The 16,303-nt window shown below is 57.2% G+C and overlaps 6 protein-coding genes across 6 annotated transcripts; 5 read left to right on the top strand and 1 right to left on the bottom strand.

Moving 5' to 3' along the window:
• Nucleotides 1-691: 691 nt before the first annotated feature.
• On the bottom strand, nt 692-1,493 carry IWZ02DRAFT_165079 (uncharacterized protein). Its single transcript, XM_066762125.1, has one exon. The coding sequence runs from the start codon at nt 1,273-1,275 to the stop codon at nt 721-723; it is 555 nt and encodes a 184-aa protein (XP_066617403.1). The 5' UTR covers nt 1,276-1,493; the 3' UTR covers nt 692-720.
• Nucleotides 1,494-3,455: 1,962 nt separating this feature from the next.
• On the top strand, nt 3,456-7,086 carry IWZ02DRAFT_165068 (uncharacterized protein). The gene is made up of 2 exons (XM_066762122.1): nt 3,456-4,140; nt 4,219-7,086. The coding sequence occupies exons 1-2, from the start codon at nt 3,741-3,743 to the stop codon at nt 6,798-6,800; spliced, it is 2,982 nt and encodes a 993-aa protein (XP_066617402.1). The 5' UTR covers nt 3,456-3,740; the 3' UTR covers nt 6,801-7,086.
• A 7-nt stretch (nt 7,087-7,093) lies between these two features.
• IWZ02DRAFT_165075 (uncharacterized protein) lies at nt 7,094-8,570 on the top strand. The gene has a single exon (XM_066762124.1). The coding sequence runs from the start codon at nt 7,387-7,389 to the stop codon at nt 8,290-8,292; it is 906 nt and encodes a 301-aa protein (XP_066617401.1). The 5' UTR covers nt 7,094-7,386; the 3' UTR covers nt 8,293-8,570.
• A 1-nt stretch (nt 8,571) lies between these two features.
• On the top strand, nt 8,572-9,598 carry IWZ02DRAFT_165070 (uncharacterized protein). The gene has a single exon (XM_066762123.1). The coding sequence runs from the start codon at nt 8,850-8,852 to the stop codon at nt 9,381-9,383; it is 534 nt and encodes a 177-aa protein (XP_066617400.1). The 5' UTR covers nt 8,572-8,849; the 3' UTR covers nt 9,384-9,598.
• Nucleotides 9,599-11,714: 2,116 nt separating this feature from the next.
• Nucleotides 11,715-13,456, top strand: IWZ02DRAFT_466383 (5'/3'-nucleotidase sure). Its single transcript, XM_066768500.1, has 4 exons — nt 11,715-12,182; nt 12,236-12,717; nt 12,766-13,111; nt 13,159-13,456. The coding sequence occupies exons 1-4, from the start codon at nt 11,907-11,909 to the stop codon at nt 13,180-13,182; spliced, it is 1,128 nt and encodes a 375-aa protein (XP_066617399.1). The 5' UTR covers nt 11,715-11,906; the 3' UTR covers nt 13,183-13,456.
• Nucleotides 13,437-15,824, top strand: IWZ02DRAFT_478013 (class E vacuolar protein-sorting machinery protein HSE1; the record flags this gene model as incomplete). Its single annotated transcript, XM_066769061.1, is given in 11 exon segments — nt 13,437-13,554; nt 13,627-13,676; nt 13,729-13,763; nt 13,856-13,931; nt 13,987-14,206; nt 14,255-14,393; nt 14,429-14,783; nt 14,835-14,907; nt 14,954-15,422; nt 15,445-15,597; nt 15,617-15,824. 11 exon segments carry the CDS (start codon nt 13,515-13,517, stop codon nt 15,822-15,824), a joined length of 1,818 nt encoding a protein of 605 aa, XP_066617398.1. The 5' UTR covers nt 13,437-13,514.
• Between the last annotated feature and the right edge of the window lie 479 nt (nt 15,825-16,303).

The following is a 16,303-nucleotide window of genomic DNA, read 5'->3' as shown; positions in this document are numbered from 1 at the left end:
CTGCCACCACCGTCCTGCCTAACCCGGCAGCGTATCCCTTGTCCCCTGAGTTATGGAGGGATGTGTGTGGTAGGGAAGAAGGAGGAAGCGCGGCGGAGCGGTCCGTCCCGTCCGCCGACGACGTCGTGTTCTGGGACTAGGTCTGGTGGATGGCTGGCTGGTGGATAAGTCGGCCAGGGGTTTCAGTGTAGTGTGGTGTGGCTGCCCGGCCCGTGGCGGTGGTGGTGTAGTATGTGGACAAGCACTGGCAACAGACAAACGACGACTGGATCGTGAGTGACAGAGAGAAGGGAAAAGGGGTTTGTAGGTACGGTAGTCATTCACGATGGCTGAAGAGCGGACTCCTATCACTGGCGGTTGCGGATGTGTGCGTCTCGAGTCAAGTCAAAGTATTTTTGGCCGTCGTGACGTGCAACCCTGATGAGCACGTCTGTAGGTCGCCGCTTGCAGACAGGAGGTTGGAGTCTTGGTATCTTGGAAGGGGGAAGGGGAGGGGTTAGTGGCGGCGGCGGCGAATTAATCGAAACATTTTATTGCCGCATCATCGCCGCCGTCTGTGAAGCAATGCGGGATGCCAATGGTGTGTGCCGCGTCAGTATAGCTTCGCCGCTCCGCTGTGCTGCTCTTGGCCTCATCTCATCTCTTGCCCCCCCCCTTTTTTGATTGGAGAAAGCCCGCACGAATAGTTAGCAGCAGGAGTAATCAATATCATCATAATCATTATCGCCGACTGCTGTGTCTGTGTCCCACGGTGCAACGAGTTTGATACTTCCAAGACCCAGCCACGGAGACCGAAACGCGCTCCAAGGCTGCCTGGCTGCCGATCGCCAAGAAGAGCAAGCAGTAAGTCGTCGCCCGTCGAAGTTGCACCTGACACGGCCAGTTTGCACGTAGGGCAATCCTGTTAGTCAGATGGCGGCTTGTCCGTTTGACTGGGCGCGGGAGATCAGCTAGAGTAGCGCGTTTGCGACGACCTGAGGGAAAATCTGGTACGCCAGTGGCGGTCTTGGTCCGCCTGGCTGGCCGGCCTTGAGCGAGCAGCAGCAGCAGCAGCAGGAGAAGGAGTACGGAGTCCCAATCTTGCCACCAACCCATTCCCCTGTAGCAGAGAGATGTGGACTTGCGGGTTTGCGGCATACCCCACGCGGAGAAAGAGGAAATGGTTGACGGGAATAAGTTCCCTAGCGTCGGCCCCCACGGTCGCTGGACCTGGGGGGGCGGCGAATCACAGGGCGCGTCTTTGAAAGTTGAGGCTGGCCGAGCTGGTAGCCGCATAACGGGCCGAGGAGGGGGGCAAGCAGAGCAGATGCTGGGTCCTGACTACCTACCTACGGTAGCGGGGCCATTGGCGGACATGTGTTCCTGTGGCAGGAAAAGTCGCGCCATGAGCGCGCCAGGATTATGATGACATGTTTCCCCCAGATTGACATGTATGATGCAAGAAAAGAGGAGCACTTGGCAGCCAGGCGGTCAAATAATAATGCAAAGCATGGCCGACATGTTCATCGGCGCATAGGGTGGTCGAGCAAAGGCACAGAAGCAGTCCAGGCGCCTGAGCATCAGGAGAAGGACGAGAGGCAACAGGCGAGGGATTACTCCAGACTCCCGGCCCTGCTTGTCTCATGCAAAAAATCCGGGGCAAGGAAGAAAAGGGCGTCGGCCGGTCGGGGCAGCATGTCCAAATGCGGAGAGGGAGGCGACGAGTGCATTGGACGGGGCGGGCGAGATTGGACGCGCAGATGAGACCGTATTCAGGCCTGGGTAACACGGGGGATATGCCGCGCAGCTGGCTCTTGAGGGCATAAAGGAATGAAGAGCGACACAGAGGGCGAGCATTGGACGACGCATCGGGAAAAGTGGCATGCACACGCGCCGCAGTCGGTTTTGGTGTGCAAAGGACGAGAGGTGTGCAAGAGAGATGCAGACGGACCGACTGGGACAGCGGCAAGGAGGCCTAGCGGGCGGGACGCGCGAGAGCAGAGGGCAGGAAGAAACTGTTTCACAAAGACGAGCAGACATTCAAAGAATTGACAGGCAGCCTTTTCCGGCGGCGTAGATAGGGAGGTAGGGAGGTAGGTAGGTAGGTAAAGGTCAGCGAGGCCGGCCGTCGACGGCGACAGCGACGACGACGACGGCGACATACACGATGAGTGGGTGGCAGGTCGGCCGAACCAGCTGGGTCGGTCGATCGGTCGGTCGGTCGGTCGGTCGGTCAAAGATTGCTGTCAGTAGGTAGGTAGGTATCTGCTGCGCTGCATCGAAGGCTGCGTGGAATCCCACGGCGGCTTGTCATTGGCCAATACTAAACCCACCCACGTTTCCCAAGACGGCATGGACCGGGCGCGGACCGTCCGGGGCTCCATGCGCCCAGCAGGGATCCATGCCGGCTGCCCATCAACCTAATCAAGACTCGCACACGTCAGAAAGCGATGCGGACAGGACGCCGTCACTCTGCGCGTCCGCTCACTCACATCACTGCCGTCGTCGGTGTCGGGCGTCGGGTAGGGCGACGGCTCAGGCACAGTCTGTTGTGCTCTTCTGCTGCTTGCTGACTTGGGACCGGACTGGACTGGACTACTACATACTCCACTGTTTTCATCTCCAGGCGCTCCACCCACCGCTGCTCGGCAACCTGCCCCAGCACCCTGCAGATCCACGCCGCTTGCCGTATGCTACTCTCTAGTCGAGACTCCGTGGGTGCGGGCGAGGGTGAGGGCCAAAAGGTCGGAGAAAGGTGGCCTGGCGGGCAGCGAAGACGCAGACGTCACAGTCAGAATGTGATGCCGCGGGGCCGCTGGACACCTCTGCGGAGATCGGACAGCGACAGAGGGAAGAAAAAAGGGCACAGAGGAATGCGCAGGATGCAGAGGCGAGTTATGGTCAGAGCAAGGCGCCCACCGCTGCCAGTTGTGCGGCCTCTCAACACACAGGACACTCGACACCTCGAGCCGGCGCTACTTTCCTCGCTAGCCCAGAGCTTCGACCTGCTGATGGAGTGTCGGTGCGAGGGACGCGTGCGTCGGCATCGAAAGGCGGTGGACGGGAGACGGGCAGCGGTCAGAGACGAAGCAGAGAGAGGGAGAGAGAGTGAAATGAGAGCGTACAAGCAAGGCCAAGCAATTCAATTGCGAAGACGGCAGCGATTCGAACAGGAAGCCCCAAGGCCGAAATTTCTTCTTCTCAAACATTGGGCGGCTGACGTTTTGTTTTGGTGAGGACTGGATGTATTGTCGCTTATCGGCCCACGAGTTCAATTTCCGAACCCCACGGCGCGCTCCTGATGCAACTCCCAGCCCAGCGGCGGCGACCAAAAAATCGCGCGGCTCTCGTTCGCTTTGGCACTGGCCTTAGGTCGTCAAAGTCACTGGCGGAACGCACGGCACTCGTCGTCTGCTCGGCTCAACGTCACTGGCTCGTTGCCAGGGACATCCCCCGAGACGCCGCTACCGTGGGCTCGCCGTTTCTCCGGTGCTCTGTGCCATCATCCAGCCCTCTCATAAAGGCGCCCTCGCCCCGGCCCTCATCACAAGCCCTTCCCTTCTACACTCTTGTTCGTCCCCTCGTGTCTTGATCGAGCGACAAGTGTGGGTTGCGCCAGGCGCCGTCAAGTCCAACAATCCAAACTTGCGTCGGGCCAAACCGTATAAATTCTTTTTCCTCTTCCCTCCTCCTCCTCCTCCTCCTCGTCCTCTCTTTTACCATCTTCCCCCCAAACCCGACCCCAGTTCACCTAATCCACCATGGGAAAGAAGTCCAAGGACATCGAAAAGGGCGATGCCCACGACGAGTCGCTCCGCAACCACGTCGACGAGTATGAAGGCCTCGACGAGTACGCCGCCCTCCAAAAGTTCATCACCACCTACCGCGACCCCAAGGCCGCCGAGGCCGAGGGTGCTGAGGAAGGCGATGTCACCGCCGCGAAGAAGCCCTGGTGGGCCTTCTGGCGCAGCAGCAAGGGCAGCGGCGCCGCCGACTCCGGCGTAGTCCCTCCCGCCTGGCTCGAGGCCGACATCAACCAGGGTATCACCGAGAGTGATGTTCAGTCGCGCCGCAAGCGCTTCGGCTGGAACGAAATCGTCACCGAGAAGGAGAACCTGTTCCTCAAGTTCCTTGGTTTCTTCCGGGGTCCCGTCCTCTACAGTAAGTTGCCACAACCATATTCCCTGGCCCGCTCATGGGTCCGTTCCTGGCACGTGACGCCGCTAACGACCGTTGCAGCCATGGAGTTGGCCGTTCTGCTCGCCGCTGGTCTTCGTGACTGGGTCGACTTTGGTGTCATCATTGGTATTTTGCTGCTCAACGCCATTGTCGGTTGGTACCAGGAGAAGCAGGCTGCCGATGTCGTCGCTTCGCTCAAGGGTGACATTGCTATGCGCGCCACCGTCGTCCGCGACGGCCGCGAGCAAAACATCCTCGCCCGTGAAATCGTCCCCGGTGACATCATTGTCCTCGAGGAAGGCCAGACCGTTCCCGCCGACGTTCGTCTCATCTGCGACTACTCGAGCCCCCAGGACTTTGAGCGCTACAAGGAGCTCCGCGACTCGGACAAGTTCAAGGAGGATGACCCCGAGGACGAGGCCGACGAGGCCGAGGACGAGCAGGACAAGACTCACCGTTTCGGCCAGCCTCTCGTTGCTTGTGACCAGTCTGCCATCACTGGTGAATCGCTTGCCGTCGACAAGTTCATGGGCGATGTCTGCTACTACACCACTGGCTGCAAGCGCGGCAAGGCTTACGGTGTTGCCCTGACCTCGGCCAAGTTCTCCTTCGTCGGTCGCACTGCTACCCTCGTTGCTGGCGCCAAGGACTCTGGTCACTTCAAGGCCATCATGGACTCCATTGGAACGTCGCTGCTGGTTCTCGTCGTCTTCTTCATCCTCGTCTCTTGGATTGGTGGCTTCTTCCGTCACCTCAAGATTGCGACTCCCGAGGACAGCTCCATCAACTTGCTGCACTACGCCCTCATTCTCTTGATCGTCGGTGTCCCCGTCGGTCTTCCCGTCGTTACCACCACCACGCTCGCTGTCGGTGCCGCCTACCTCGCCGAGGAGAAGGCCATTGTTCAGAAGCTCACTGCCATTGAGTCGCTTGCCGGTGTCGATGTTCTCTGCTCCGACAAGACTGGTACCCTCACTGCCAACCAGCTCTCTCTGCGCGAGCCCTACGTTGCCGAGGGCCAGGACGTCAACTGGATGATGGCCTGCGCTGCTCTCGCCTCTTCCCACAACATCAAGTCGCTCGACCCCATTGACAAGGTCACCATTCTCTCCCTCAAGCGCTACCCCAAGGCCCGTGAGATTCTCCAGCAGCCCTGGAGGACCGAGAAGTTCACTCCTTTCGACCCCGTCTCCAAGCGCATTACCACCGTCTGCTGGCTCAACGGCGACAAGTACGTCTGCGCCAAGGGTGCCCCCAAGGCCATTGTCAACCTGTCCAACTGCTCCAAGGAGGTTGCCGACCTCTACCGCGACAAGGCCACCGAGTTCGCCCGCCGTGGTTTCCGTTCGCTTGGTGTTGCTTACCAGAAGAACGACGGTGACTGGATCCTGCTCGGTCTCCTCTCCATGTTCGACCCTCCCCGTGAGGACACTGCCCAGACCATCCTCGAGGCCCAGAACCTCGGTGTTCCCGTCAAGATGCTTACTGGTGACGCCATTGCCATTGCCAAGGAGACTTGCAAGATGCTTGCCCTCGGTACCAAGGTCTACAACTCTGAGAAGCTGATCCACGGCGGTCTCACCGGCTCCACCCAGCACGACCTCGTCGAGACTGCCGATGGTTTCGCCGAAGTCTTCCCCGAGCACAAGTACCAGGTCGTCGAGATGCTTCAGCAGCGTGGTCACTTGACTGCCATGACTGGTGACGGTGTCAACGACGCTCCCTCTCTCAAGAAGGCCGACTGCGGTATTGCCGTCGAGGGTTCCACCGAGGCCGCCCAGGCTGCTGCCGACATTGTCTTCCTTGCCCCCGGTCTCTCCACCATCGTCCTCGCCATCAAGATCTCTCGCCAGATTTTCAACCGCATGAAGGCCTACATCCAGTACCGTATCGCTCTCTGTCTCCACCTTGAGCTTTACCTCGTCACCTCCATGATTATCATCAACGAGACCATCCGTGTCGAGCTCATCGTCTTCATTGCCCTGTTTGCCGACTTGGCCACCGTCGCCGTCGCCTACGACAACGCCTTCTCTGACGAGCGTCCCGTCGAGTGGCAGCTTCCCAAGATCTGGATCATCTCGGTCATTCTCGGTATCCTGCTTGCTGCCGGTACCTGGATCATCCGTGGCTCCATGTTCCTCAGCAACGGCGGTATCGTTCAGAACTTTGGTTCCGTCCAGGAAATTCTCTTCCTCGAAGTCTCGCTCACTGAGAACTGGCTCATCTTCGTCACCCGTGGTGGCAAGACCTGGCCCTCGTGGCAGCTCGTTGGCGCCATCTTCGGTGTCGACGCCCTGGCGACCATCTTCTGTATCTTCGGTTGGCTCTCGGGCAAGCCCCAAATCACCAGCCCTCCCACTCCCTTCAACCAGCGCCTCGATGGCTGGACTGACGTCGTCACCGTCGTCGTCGTCTGGTGTTACTCGATCGGTGTCACCATCATCATCGCCATTGTCTACTTCCTCCTCAACCGCATCCCGTGGCTCGACAACCTTGGCCGCAAGGACCGTGGCAACAAGAACGAGCGCCTCGAGAACATCATTGGCCGCATCAGCAAGCTCGCCATTGAGCACTCGGTCACCGTCGATGGCAAGAACAGCTACTCGGTGGTCGAGAAGAAGGCCGATGACGACGAGGAGTAGATTGGTTGGCGGATTTCGAATGATTAATTGCACGATCATGTGTCCCACCGGTCCTATCGAGTCTTGCACAAATACAAAAGTCAGCTTGAAGGACGCAGGCGCTTGGATGATTGATGGGTTTTTTAGGTCAAGAGATTTGGGATTTTACTCTCTTGCTTTTGTTTCTTTTTCCTTTGAGATACTACCTCCTCGCTAGTATAGACGATAGACCCTAATACCACTTCAGAGGTAATGAATTCAACGAAAAGTGTTCAATTGGTTGTGCCTATTTCTCTTTGGAGTTTGTTTCTACTCGAGTCTTCTCGAACTACCATTTCTTCAGTCATGGTTCTTGAGCACCATCTTGGGCGTTTCGTCTCCTTGAGCGTACGGCCCTGAGCACACTCTTCTCACGTGCAACTCACTGACACGCACCTCAGTCCCTACCTATTTATCTGCCAGCGCCTGCCAGCAACAGTACTGCGGGTACCACTGTACTCCGCTATTCAGCAACGGCGACAGCAACAGCGAAAGCGGCGGCCAAAAGCCAAGCATCAATTCATCCCGCAATCGGCGCCAAGCAGCTCGCTCCATCCAGTCGAGCAGCATGAAGCGAGCGACCATCAACATCCCATCCCATCTTTGCTATAATTATTCGGACGACAAGAAGAAAACACCAAGCCAACGACAACAAATCTCGCACCGGAGCCAAGATTTTCGCTCCTCACCCGCTCGCCTCTGCCGACTTGCTTCCCCACTCGCTCGGCTTCCGACCGACCCACGGCCTAGGGTTCTCGAGCGCTTGAGGATTTATCCCGCTCGCTGCCACCGTCCACGCCCGCCGATCGCGGTGATATGTACCCTGCCTGCGTGCGGACGACGGTGGGTTGGTGGTTGGACTCTTCATCTATCGTATCAATCTACCCGTCGCCCATCACCAGTCGGCATGGCTCCAATCGTCGTTTTTGGTTCTCACCGCAGCAGTCACCTCGCCTCGCTTGCTTGTCTCGCTAGACAGATAGTTATGTTGTCGGCATCTATCCATCCATCCACGAATGACCTCGGCACACGCATTGCATCGCATCGCACGCGCCCACGCACACAGCGCACGCAGCACCCACCAACGCCCTCTGACCAGTTTTCCCCACTACTGCTGCACGAGAAGAGACTAGACCAGACCAGCAGACCAGTGCACCAGCAAGTTCACCACCACAGACTCAAAGACCGGCCGAATCTCTTTGCCTCTCTGTGCATTGGCGCGGCACTCGCACCTATGCACGTACAAAGCGCGTACGCACGCACGCGCCAAACAGAGCACACCAGCACGACCGCGTCTCGCGTGGATTCTATGGGTGGACCTTGTAGGCGACACGCGATACGAAAAAAGATACGACTGATGAATGGCAAAACAAGAATATATGGCGGCGACTACTGCTTGATCATTGACTTCTCTGCCTTGACCAACACGCACCTTTACGTACCGTCCGTCTTGCTCTCCCGCTCTTCCAGGTAGGTATTCTCCAGAACGAAGGCGCCTCTACGCTAGAGTGCATTTGCGGGATCTGGACCCCGGAGCATTGGCAAAATGAACGACAACGACTACAGCAAGCAGAATCAGGCGGCGATAAAGAGCAAATCATGCCTCGGGCGAACTGAATCCATCATCCACCATCCGTCGTCCAACCCACCAACCAACCAACCAGCTCGCCAGCTCACAGCGCACGCACCATCCATACAAACCACCATCTCCGCCCCACACACACACACACACACACACACCCTCCATACCCACTAACCCGCCTAGCCCATCACGGCAAGATGTGACGGGCAAAAAAACCTTTGGGAGTAAGCGGTGGAGCCGCTCCGCGCCTCCCCCTGAAAATCAATATGTACCGCGCGCACGAGCGAGCCATCGAGCCAATGATGCGCCTCCTCCAGCGACTCAGTCCGTTCGTCGTGCCGTTTATTTTATTCATCCGATCAGCGGCGTTCGTTGTGTATGGGATAGAGGCGCCGATGGTGAGAAAATTATGCCGACTCTTAAGCGCGCTCGAGCTTTGGTGAGTTCTAATGACTCGTGTCGTCATCATCGTCGGGGCATTTTTCCCCCTCTCTTCTGCGAGGACGATTCTTTCGCTTGCGCGGCGGTTGGTGCACATGGCTGGCGATGATGGATGGACGCGCCCGTCTTTGCTGCTTGAGGGCCAGAGTCGCGTGCCGGTCTGTCGCTGCCGTCGCTCACATCTAGGCAATCCAGCCCACCGTCACGGTACCGCTTCGTCCGTACCTGGTTGGTGGTGTAGGTTGTGGAAGAGACGATTCAATTTCTTTGTCTCTCTCTCTCTCTCTCTCTCTCTCTCTCTCTCTCTGTGTGTGTGTGTGCTCTCGCCCTGGTTCCCTGCGGCTCTTCCGAACCAGCAAGCACCTTTCCACAGCTGTTCGATCTATCTATTCACCTGTCTGCTTGTCTTTCTGTCTGTCCACTGGCCAGTTCTCATCGTCGACGGCAAATCCATCTCAGCTCATCAGCCGAGGTCCCTGCACCAACACGATGGCTCCGCGCAACCTGGCTCGACGCGGGCGGTGAGGTGGGCAACAGACTAACTGCACAAACGCACCGACATGAACGGGAGGAGCGGTCTGCGTATCGCTCGCTGACCACCACCATCCAACAGGCCAGTCTATCAGTCCATCAGTCCATCAGTGGGTACAATGGAAAGAGTAAGGAAGGAGTGAGGGAGTGACGGACCAGCAAGCGTCCTTCGCCGTTGTAACAGCAGCGTGGCAAACTGGCGGTGGTGGCCGCTGGCCTGGCCGCGCGTAGGAGTAAAGAGAGAGCATTGCAGCCAAAAGGTCTGACGAGTGTCTGTGTGGGCGCAGCAGCCAGTAGTTGGTCGTCTGTTTACTGTTTGCTTCAACGTCTCCTCCATACTCTCTCTCCACTTACCCCTCAATCCACGCATCCACGCGCTGTCTATCTGTCTGTCTGTCACACGTCCTCCTTACATGCCCTCACTCACGAGGCTTGCTACCTTACCTTGCCTTTCTTTTGTGTGTGGAGAGGCAAGGTAGAGCGAGAATGGCTAGGGGAACAGTGTTCCTAGCGGGAGTGAGTTTTCTGGGGCGGGGGATGGGTCTAGACAGGCGCAGCAGTTGGGGCTGGGTTTGTGGGCATGGCGGATCCGGAGAAGAAAAATAAAGAGAAAGAGAGAAGAATGAGGGACGTGGTGGGTAGGTAGGTAGATTGAGATAGGAGGTAAGGGTGGGTGACTTGAATTGCTTTCTCCTGTCGTCTTTCTCTCTTTCACATTGGCAGTCAGTCTTTGCGGTCGCACGACAAGATGTGCAGAATTGAGCGGGCCTATACATACATCTTCTTGCTCGCTCTCGTTTTCTTCTCCTCCTGCTGCTTTATGCCGTCCCGTCTGCGTTCGTCCCATTCACATCTCGTACACTCCTCCGCAGAAGCTACCTTCGAGTCTTGTGTCAATCAGTGAACCACACTCTACCCCTTCTCCACCTTAGTGCATTCCCATCCAGCCACCCATCCTCCTCTCTCCACAGCCCTAGCACCAACTCCCCCTCCCCCCACATCATCAGAACCCCAGATCCACGTCTACATGCCCTCACCCACTTAAAAATTTCCTGAATTATCCTTCGTCACCCCATTTCTCCTCCTCCTTCTCCACAACGCATACGTCCGCTTGCCGCCTCATGCGTGGTGCTGCATCTCAGCCGAATCACTAACTACACTGCTGGATGTGTAAAGTTGCCCCCATGCGCAGACAGCCTGCATGCATAGCCATGTCCACGCGCCACTGCATAGCTGCAGGATGTGGCGCCCGCCCGTCCGTCCGTCTGGCTCTAGCCCGAATGTGCGACGCTAATTGACTACTCCTTGCCATGAACCCACGACACTGACTGATTCTGGAGTTCACTTTTCGTGCTGATGATGTTGAGGTGTGTGTGTAGGATGGTCATGAGGTTGCTTTCTTCAGTTACGATTAGGTTAGGTAGGCTAGGCTACAAAGATCGCGTCGGTTCATGCGGATCTAGATGTCTGCTTGACTTGAACTGCTGCGCTGTGGTGTTCTACCTGCCTGTATAGTGGGCTCGAGATGGAGTCGTGCGCAGCAGCTACGTGCGTGCGGAGTCCATGCAGAGGTACGGCAACTGTCCTGTTTGAGTACTTTTCTCGTGCGCGTGGGCAGTCATCTATCTATATTCCTTAGACTAGTTGATATCCTCTCTTGCTTCACGCGAGCGGGTAATCAATTCCCTTTCGACACGCCGCTCTCTTCACTGCTTCACCCCGTGCGCCGCCCCCTTCTCTCAGCCAGCGCTGTCCTATTTTCAGCCAACTGCTGTCTTCTCAAGCCTCGCTCTACTCACTCTGGCACCGGTCCCTGTCCTCTCTCCCTCTCTCACACTTTCGCTCTGCCACATCATTGCCAACATGACAAAGCGCCCGCCGCCAACTGCGCCGTCCACCTCGTTACTCCGGCTCCGAAACCAAAGCGCGGTACAATCATTCAGGACATCAAACTTACCAAACTGTTAACAGAGCAGCTAGCTCAGCAGGACGCGGTCTTCCCAAAGTGCGCGCCCTCAATTTCATTGTCTACATTAACCAAAAACGCCAGTTCACTTCCAAGGCACCAGTCGACGAGAAAGCATGCGTGGATGTCATCCTAGCCTGGGAAACGCAAGCGTGAACACTGCTCAAGGGTACTCGGCAATAATCATCAACTTGTCTAATCATGAATACTTGGCTGGGGGACGATGGCAGAGGTCGAGAGTTCAACTCGCGACCTCTGCTAACGTTCTGCCCTTTTGCTCCTTGTTTTGGCAGCTGCTATTCTTTGGAAGGCGGAGCGTTTGGCTGCCTGCAAACAACCGTCACCGCCAGAAAGAAAAAAAAAAAAAAAAAAGTTTATCAAGGACTACCCACACACTCACAACTCTGAAAGATGGCAAGATAGCGAACGAATCTCTTGCTCTTGACATATCAACACGGCAGTCGGTGACGACAAGATCGATGTAGTCGTTGGGACGGCATATCCGAACTTAGCTCATCCTTGCAACGGGACCATAGCTCCAGGGTTACCTGTGCAACGACCATGCTTCATGTATTTCAACACCGCCCGAGCCGTCTCTTCGTTCTTTTCCCTCCCGCGCCCTTCTCACACTGCCACTCACCCCAAGATGCGTCTTCCGATCGCCTTCGCGGTCGCGGCAGTACTGTGTTGCTTTTCAACGGGCCAAGCCTTGCGCATCTTGCTCAACAACGATGACGGCTGGGCGAGCGCAAACATCCGAGAAACATATCGCCTGTTGAGGGAGGCTGGCCACGAAGTCCTGCTCGTCGCTCCCGTCGTCGACAACTCGGGCCAAGGCGGCAGGGTGAGTTTTCCTCTTTCGCAAGCGTTCACGTCAGCTGCTCATGCATGGTTTAGTCAGTCTTCACTCGGGAAAGCACCTTGATGGCCAACGGCGCATTTGACTCTGTTCTCAAAGGCGCCCCCTCGCTGGGCCACGACAAGGACGACTTCAACATTTGGTACTACAATGGCACGCCGGCCGCGTGTACGTTTGTCAACCTCGACTACGTCATGCAAGAAGTGTGGCCCAAGGTCGACGCGCCCGATCTGCTCGTCTCCGGTCCCAATGTAGGGCAGAACTTGGGGGGATTTTTGTACACACTCAGCGGCACCATGGGCGCGACGACGGCGGCCATAGGCCGTGGAGTCCCCGCCATTGCTTTTTCTGCCGGGAGCAACGGCGGCCAGAGGAGCTACACAGACGTGAAAAGTCCGACAGAGGCTGGACTGACTGATCCTGCCACCATCAGCGCAAATCTCACGGTCAAGCTGGTCCAACAATTGATTGACAACACGCCCCAGGGCGAGCGCCTCCTCCCACTAGGATACGGCATCAGGTACGCCCCAAAGCCCAGAATCGTCTCTTGCTGACGTGGGAATCGCAGTGTCAATTACCCAGACATCACCTCTTTCAAGGACGACTCGTGTATTGATCCACCATTTGTCCGTACGCGCATGACTGGCGGAGCACTCAGTACCAAAGCGGTCTACAACAACGCCACAGGAGTCTTTTCAGGCGAAAACATTGATGGCGCAGGACTCAACGCTTGCATCGACGGCAACTGCACCCTTCGCGGGGAGACGGACGTCGCTCTGAAGGGATGCGAGACGGCCGTGACCATTTTCAGCATCGACTACGATGCGCCCACAGGGTCCGACACGTCCAAGATTGAGGACAGGCTGCGCCCTCTTTTGAGGATGGACAGCAGTGGTCCGACGGCGGGAACCGACGTTAGTTCAACTTAATGGCTTGAGGGCGAGCTGACCAGAGCGATTAGGCCCAAAATGTGCTCACGAGGTGACGTCTGCGAGTGACGAAAGCAAAGGAAGACGGGTTGGATGGTTGGAAAGTGGTTTTCTCTGCGGAGAGCGCGCCGATCGAGTCTGTGGGACGAAATGAGAAGATGGTAGATTTGCAGTACATAATGATATAAAGCATGAGCAAGTGAAGTAGTGGTGAAGTGCGGGCGGCGACCGGGGAATTGACCGTGACGCAGTGCCAAGCCCCACCCGGACCTCGTCCCATGGGCGGGAGCTCCCCATCTAGGCGGCAGCAATTCAACCACACCATCGCACTCTAACTCTCTGATATCCTTTTCCTCCTGATACCCGACCAACTATTGCCTCGCTCTCCATGTTTCGCGCCCAGCAGAACCAGTTTGACGAGGTCGTCGGTTAGTGCCACACCTCCGCCCCGCTGCTGGACATGCCCGGCCAGCGTCCATGCTAACAGCTGCGATCCACAGTCAAGGCTACCGACGAGAACCTGACGAGCGAAAACTGGGAGTACATTCTCGTGCGCGATTCCGGCCTGCTCCAGACCTCGCGTTCTGGCTAATACCTTGTAGGATGTTTGCGACAAGGTCGGCGCCACCGAAAGCGGGTACGTTTCCCACCATCCTGACCGACCGCGCCTGAGACGGACAAACACCTTGGCAGACGTGGCATGTACTGACATGCATCGTGGGATGATAGAGCTCGAGATGTCGTCGCTGCGCTCATCAAGCGCCTCGCGCACAGAAATGCCAACGTCCAGCTATACACATTAGAGGTCGGCCACTCGTCTGGGTGATGAAGAGTATGCAGCTGACATGGCGTGTATACAGCTGGCAAACGCACTCTCCAAGAACTGCGGCCTCAAGATCCACAAGGAGCTGGCCTCGAGGAGTTTTACGGATGCACTCCTCCGGTTGGCAAACGATCGGAATACGCACCAGCAAGTCAAGGCCAAGATTCTCGAGCGGATGGAGGAATGGACGGAAATGTTTTCCAACAGCCCAGAGCTCGGAATCATGGAGCAGGCCTACATGAGGCTCAAGACTCAAAGTACTTTTTCCCAGTCCCGGTCGGAATTCACAAACTGACCCAACGCAGACCCAACCTTGCGGCCCCCATCGAAGCCCGGAAAGACACAAATCACAGAGACGGACCGTGCAAAGGAGGAGGAAGAACTTCAGATGGCTCTGGCTTTGTCGCTCAAGGAGAATCAAGCACCGGCACCCGCCGCCGCCAAGTCAAATCAGCCGGCCGCGTCTCGCAGGCCAGCAGTCAGCCGCAATCGCAGGCCATTGCCTCTGGCACAACCGCTGCAACAGTCTCTCGCGTCCGCGCACTCTACGACTTTACGCCGTCTGAGCCAGGCGAGCTGGCATTCCGCAAGGGTGACATTATCGCTGTGCTCGAGTCGGTCTACAAGGATTGGTGGAAGGGCTCTCTGCGTGGCCAGGTCGGCATTTTCCCTCTCAACTATGTGGAGAAATTGCAGGACCCGACAAGAGAGGAGCTTGAAAGAGAGGCACAAATGGAAGGCGAAGTCTTTGGCCAGACTAAGAATGTAGAGAAGCTGCTGGCTCTGCTGAGCACGACTTCTACTGCGGACGCGAGGGACAATGAGGAGGTCACGGTACGTTGAGGCGCGATGGCGATCGAGTCAGCATGACGCTAACACGTGCAGACTCTGTACCACCAGGTGGTGGCGATACGGCCAAAGCTGATTGAGCTGATTAAGAAGTACTCGCAAAAGAAGGGTGAGTTTGCCGTGACATAGTTTCGAGCCCATCTAACGCGCTGCAGACGACTTTACGCAACTGAATGAAAAGTTCATCAAAGCACGGCGAGACTACGAGGCTCTCTTGGAGGCCTCCATGTCTCAAGCCGGCCAGCCTGGCTACGGCCGGCCGCCATATGGCTACGCGGGACCCCCACCATCGCAGGGAGCACCGTACAACGCATACGGAGGTCCTCCTCCTCCTCAACAACAGCAGGACGCGCAGCAACGCTATTATTCTCCCGGTCCGGACAAGGGCTACGGCTACCAGCCGCCGCCGCAAAACGGGCCCCAGCCGTTCTTCATGGTCGCGCCGGGCCAGACGCCGTCGGCGCCGGCAGCAGCCGTCTCCAGCCCTACGCCTGCTAGCAGCGATGCGTATGCCCAACAGCAACCGCAGCAGCGCGTGGGTTCGGGCGGCCGCCCGCAGTCCATGGCGTACCCGCACGAGATGGCGGCCAACAGCCCCATCGACACGCGCCCGTCGCAGCAAGCGTACGACGCGTACCAACAACAGCAGCAGCCAACAGCAAACACAAGCTGGCGCGCAAGCCTCGGCGTACCCGTCGCAACCCCAACAACAACCATCAGCCCCTTACGACCACCCCTCTTCTTCCTCAACTTACCTCCCCCAACCGTCACAACAACCACAACAACCACAACAGCAACCGTCTGATCCCTACCAACAGCAGCCAACAGCAGCAACAGGCGCCGCAGCAGCCGTCGCACCCGCCGCCCGCTGTCCCCGGCGGTGCTGCATCGGCGAGTCCGGCTCAGACGTATGTCGCGTATCAGCCGTATCAAGCACCGCCGCAGCAGCAACAGCAAATGTGGGGACAGGGACCGTCGGCGCCGCCGGTGGGGGGAAGGGATGAGGCGGAGGGGTTTTATAGGTAGAGTGGAGGTGATGGCATGAGATGGGATGGGTCTGGGGGGTTGTGGGTAGTGTTCAGTAGGGACAGAACAGTCGGTCGAGGTATAGCAGAATGAACGAATGAACGCGTCGTGGTGGTGGTAGGTAGTACGTAGTGGTAGTGGTAGGTAGCACGTAGTAGTAGTGGTGGTGGGAAGCAATTTGGTATCCATTTTCTTCTCTCTCCCTCCCTCTCTCTCTCTCTCCCTCCCTCTCTCTCTCTCTCTCTCTCTCTCTCTCTCTCTCTCTCTCTCTCTATTCACCTTCTCTCTCTGGCTGTGGGTAGATGCCCGATTGATTCCTCATTCGTCTTGCGTCTGATATCACCTTGCACCTATCTACTACATATCTACTACCTATCTACTACCCATCTATTACCCATCTATTACCCAGGTATGTAGGTAAGGAGGTGTGGAGGTATGTAGGTATGTAGGTATGAAGCCGCAAACACTAGTTTGATTGG

Source organism: Phyllosticta citriasiana (assembly GCF_038021145.1).
Source record: "Phyllosticta citriasiana strain CBS 120426 chromosome Unknown IWZ02scaffold_27, whole genome shotgun sequence".
In the NCBI taxonomy this organism is placed as follows: domain Eukaryota; kingdom Fungi; phylum Ascomycota; class Dothideomycetes; order Botryosphaeriales; family Phyllostictaceae; genus Phyllosticta; species Phyllosticta citriasiana.
The sequence above is the reverse complement of the archived record's forward strand: the minus strand, read 5'-3'. Positions and strand labels throughout refer to the sequence as shown.

Excerpts from the sequence above, each read along its gene's own strand:
- IWZ02DRAFT_165079 (XM_066762125.1), bottom strand. The coding sequence starts at position 1,275 with ATGCGGCTACCAGCTCGGCCAGCCTCAACTTTCAAAGACGCGCCCTGT.
- IWZ02DRAFT_165068 (XM_066762122.1), top strand. The coding sequence starts at position 3,741 with ATGGGAAAGAAGTCCAAGGACATCGAAAAGGGCGATGCCCACGACGAG. Across the intron at positions 4,141-4,218 it reads CCGGGGTCCCGTCCTCTACA|CCATGGAGTTGGCCGTTCTG; the intron begins GTAAGTTGCCAC and ends CGACCGTTGCAG.
- IWZ02DRAFT_165075 (XM_066762124.1), top strand. The coding sequence starts at position 7,387 with ATGAAGCGAGCGACCATCAACATCCCATCCCATCTTTGCTATAATTAT.
- IWZ02DRAFT_165070 (XM_066762123.1), top strand. The coding sequence starts at position 8,850 with ATGACTCGTGTCGTCATCATCGTCGGGGCATTTTTCCCCCTCTCTTCT.
- IWZ02DRAFT_466383 (XM_066768500.1), top strand. The coding sequence starts at position 11,907 with ATGTATTTCAACACCGCCCGAGCCGTCTCTTCGTTCTTTTCCCTCCCG. Across the intron at positions 12,718-12,765 it reads CCACTAGGATACGGCATCAG|TGTCAATTACCCAGACATCA; the intron begins GTACGCCCCAAA and ends TGGGAATCGCAG. Across the intron at positions 13,112-13,158 it reads GTCCGACGGCGGGAACCGAC|GCCCAAAATGTGCTCACGAG; the intron begins GTTAGTTCAACT and ends CAGAGCGATTAG.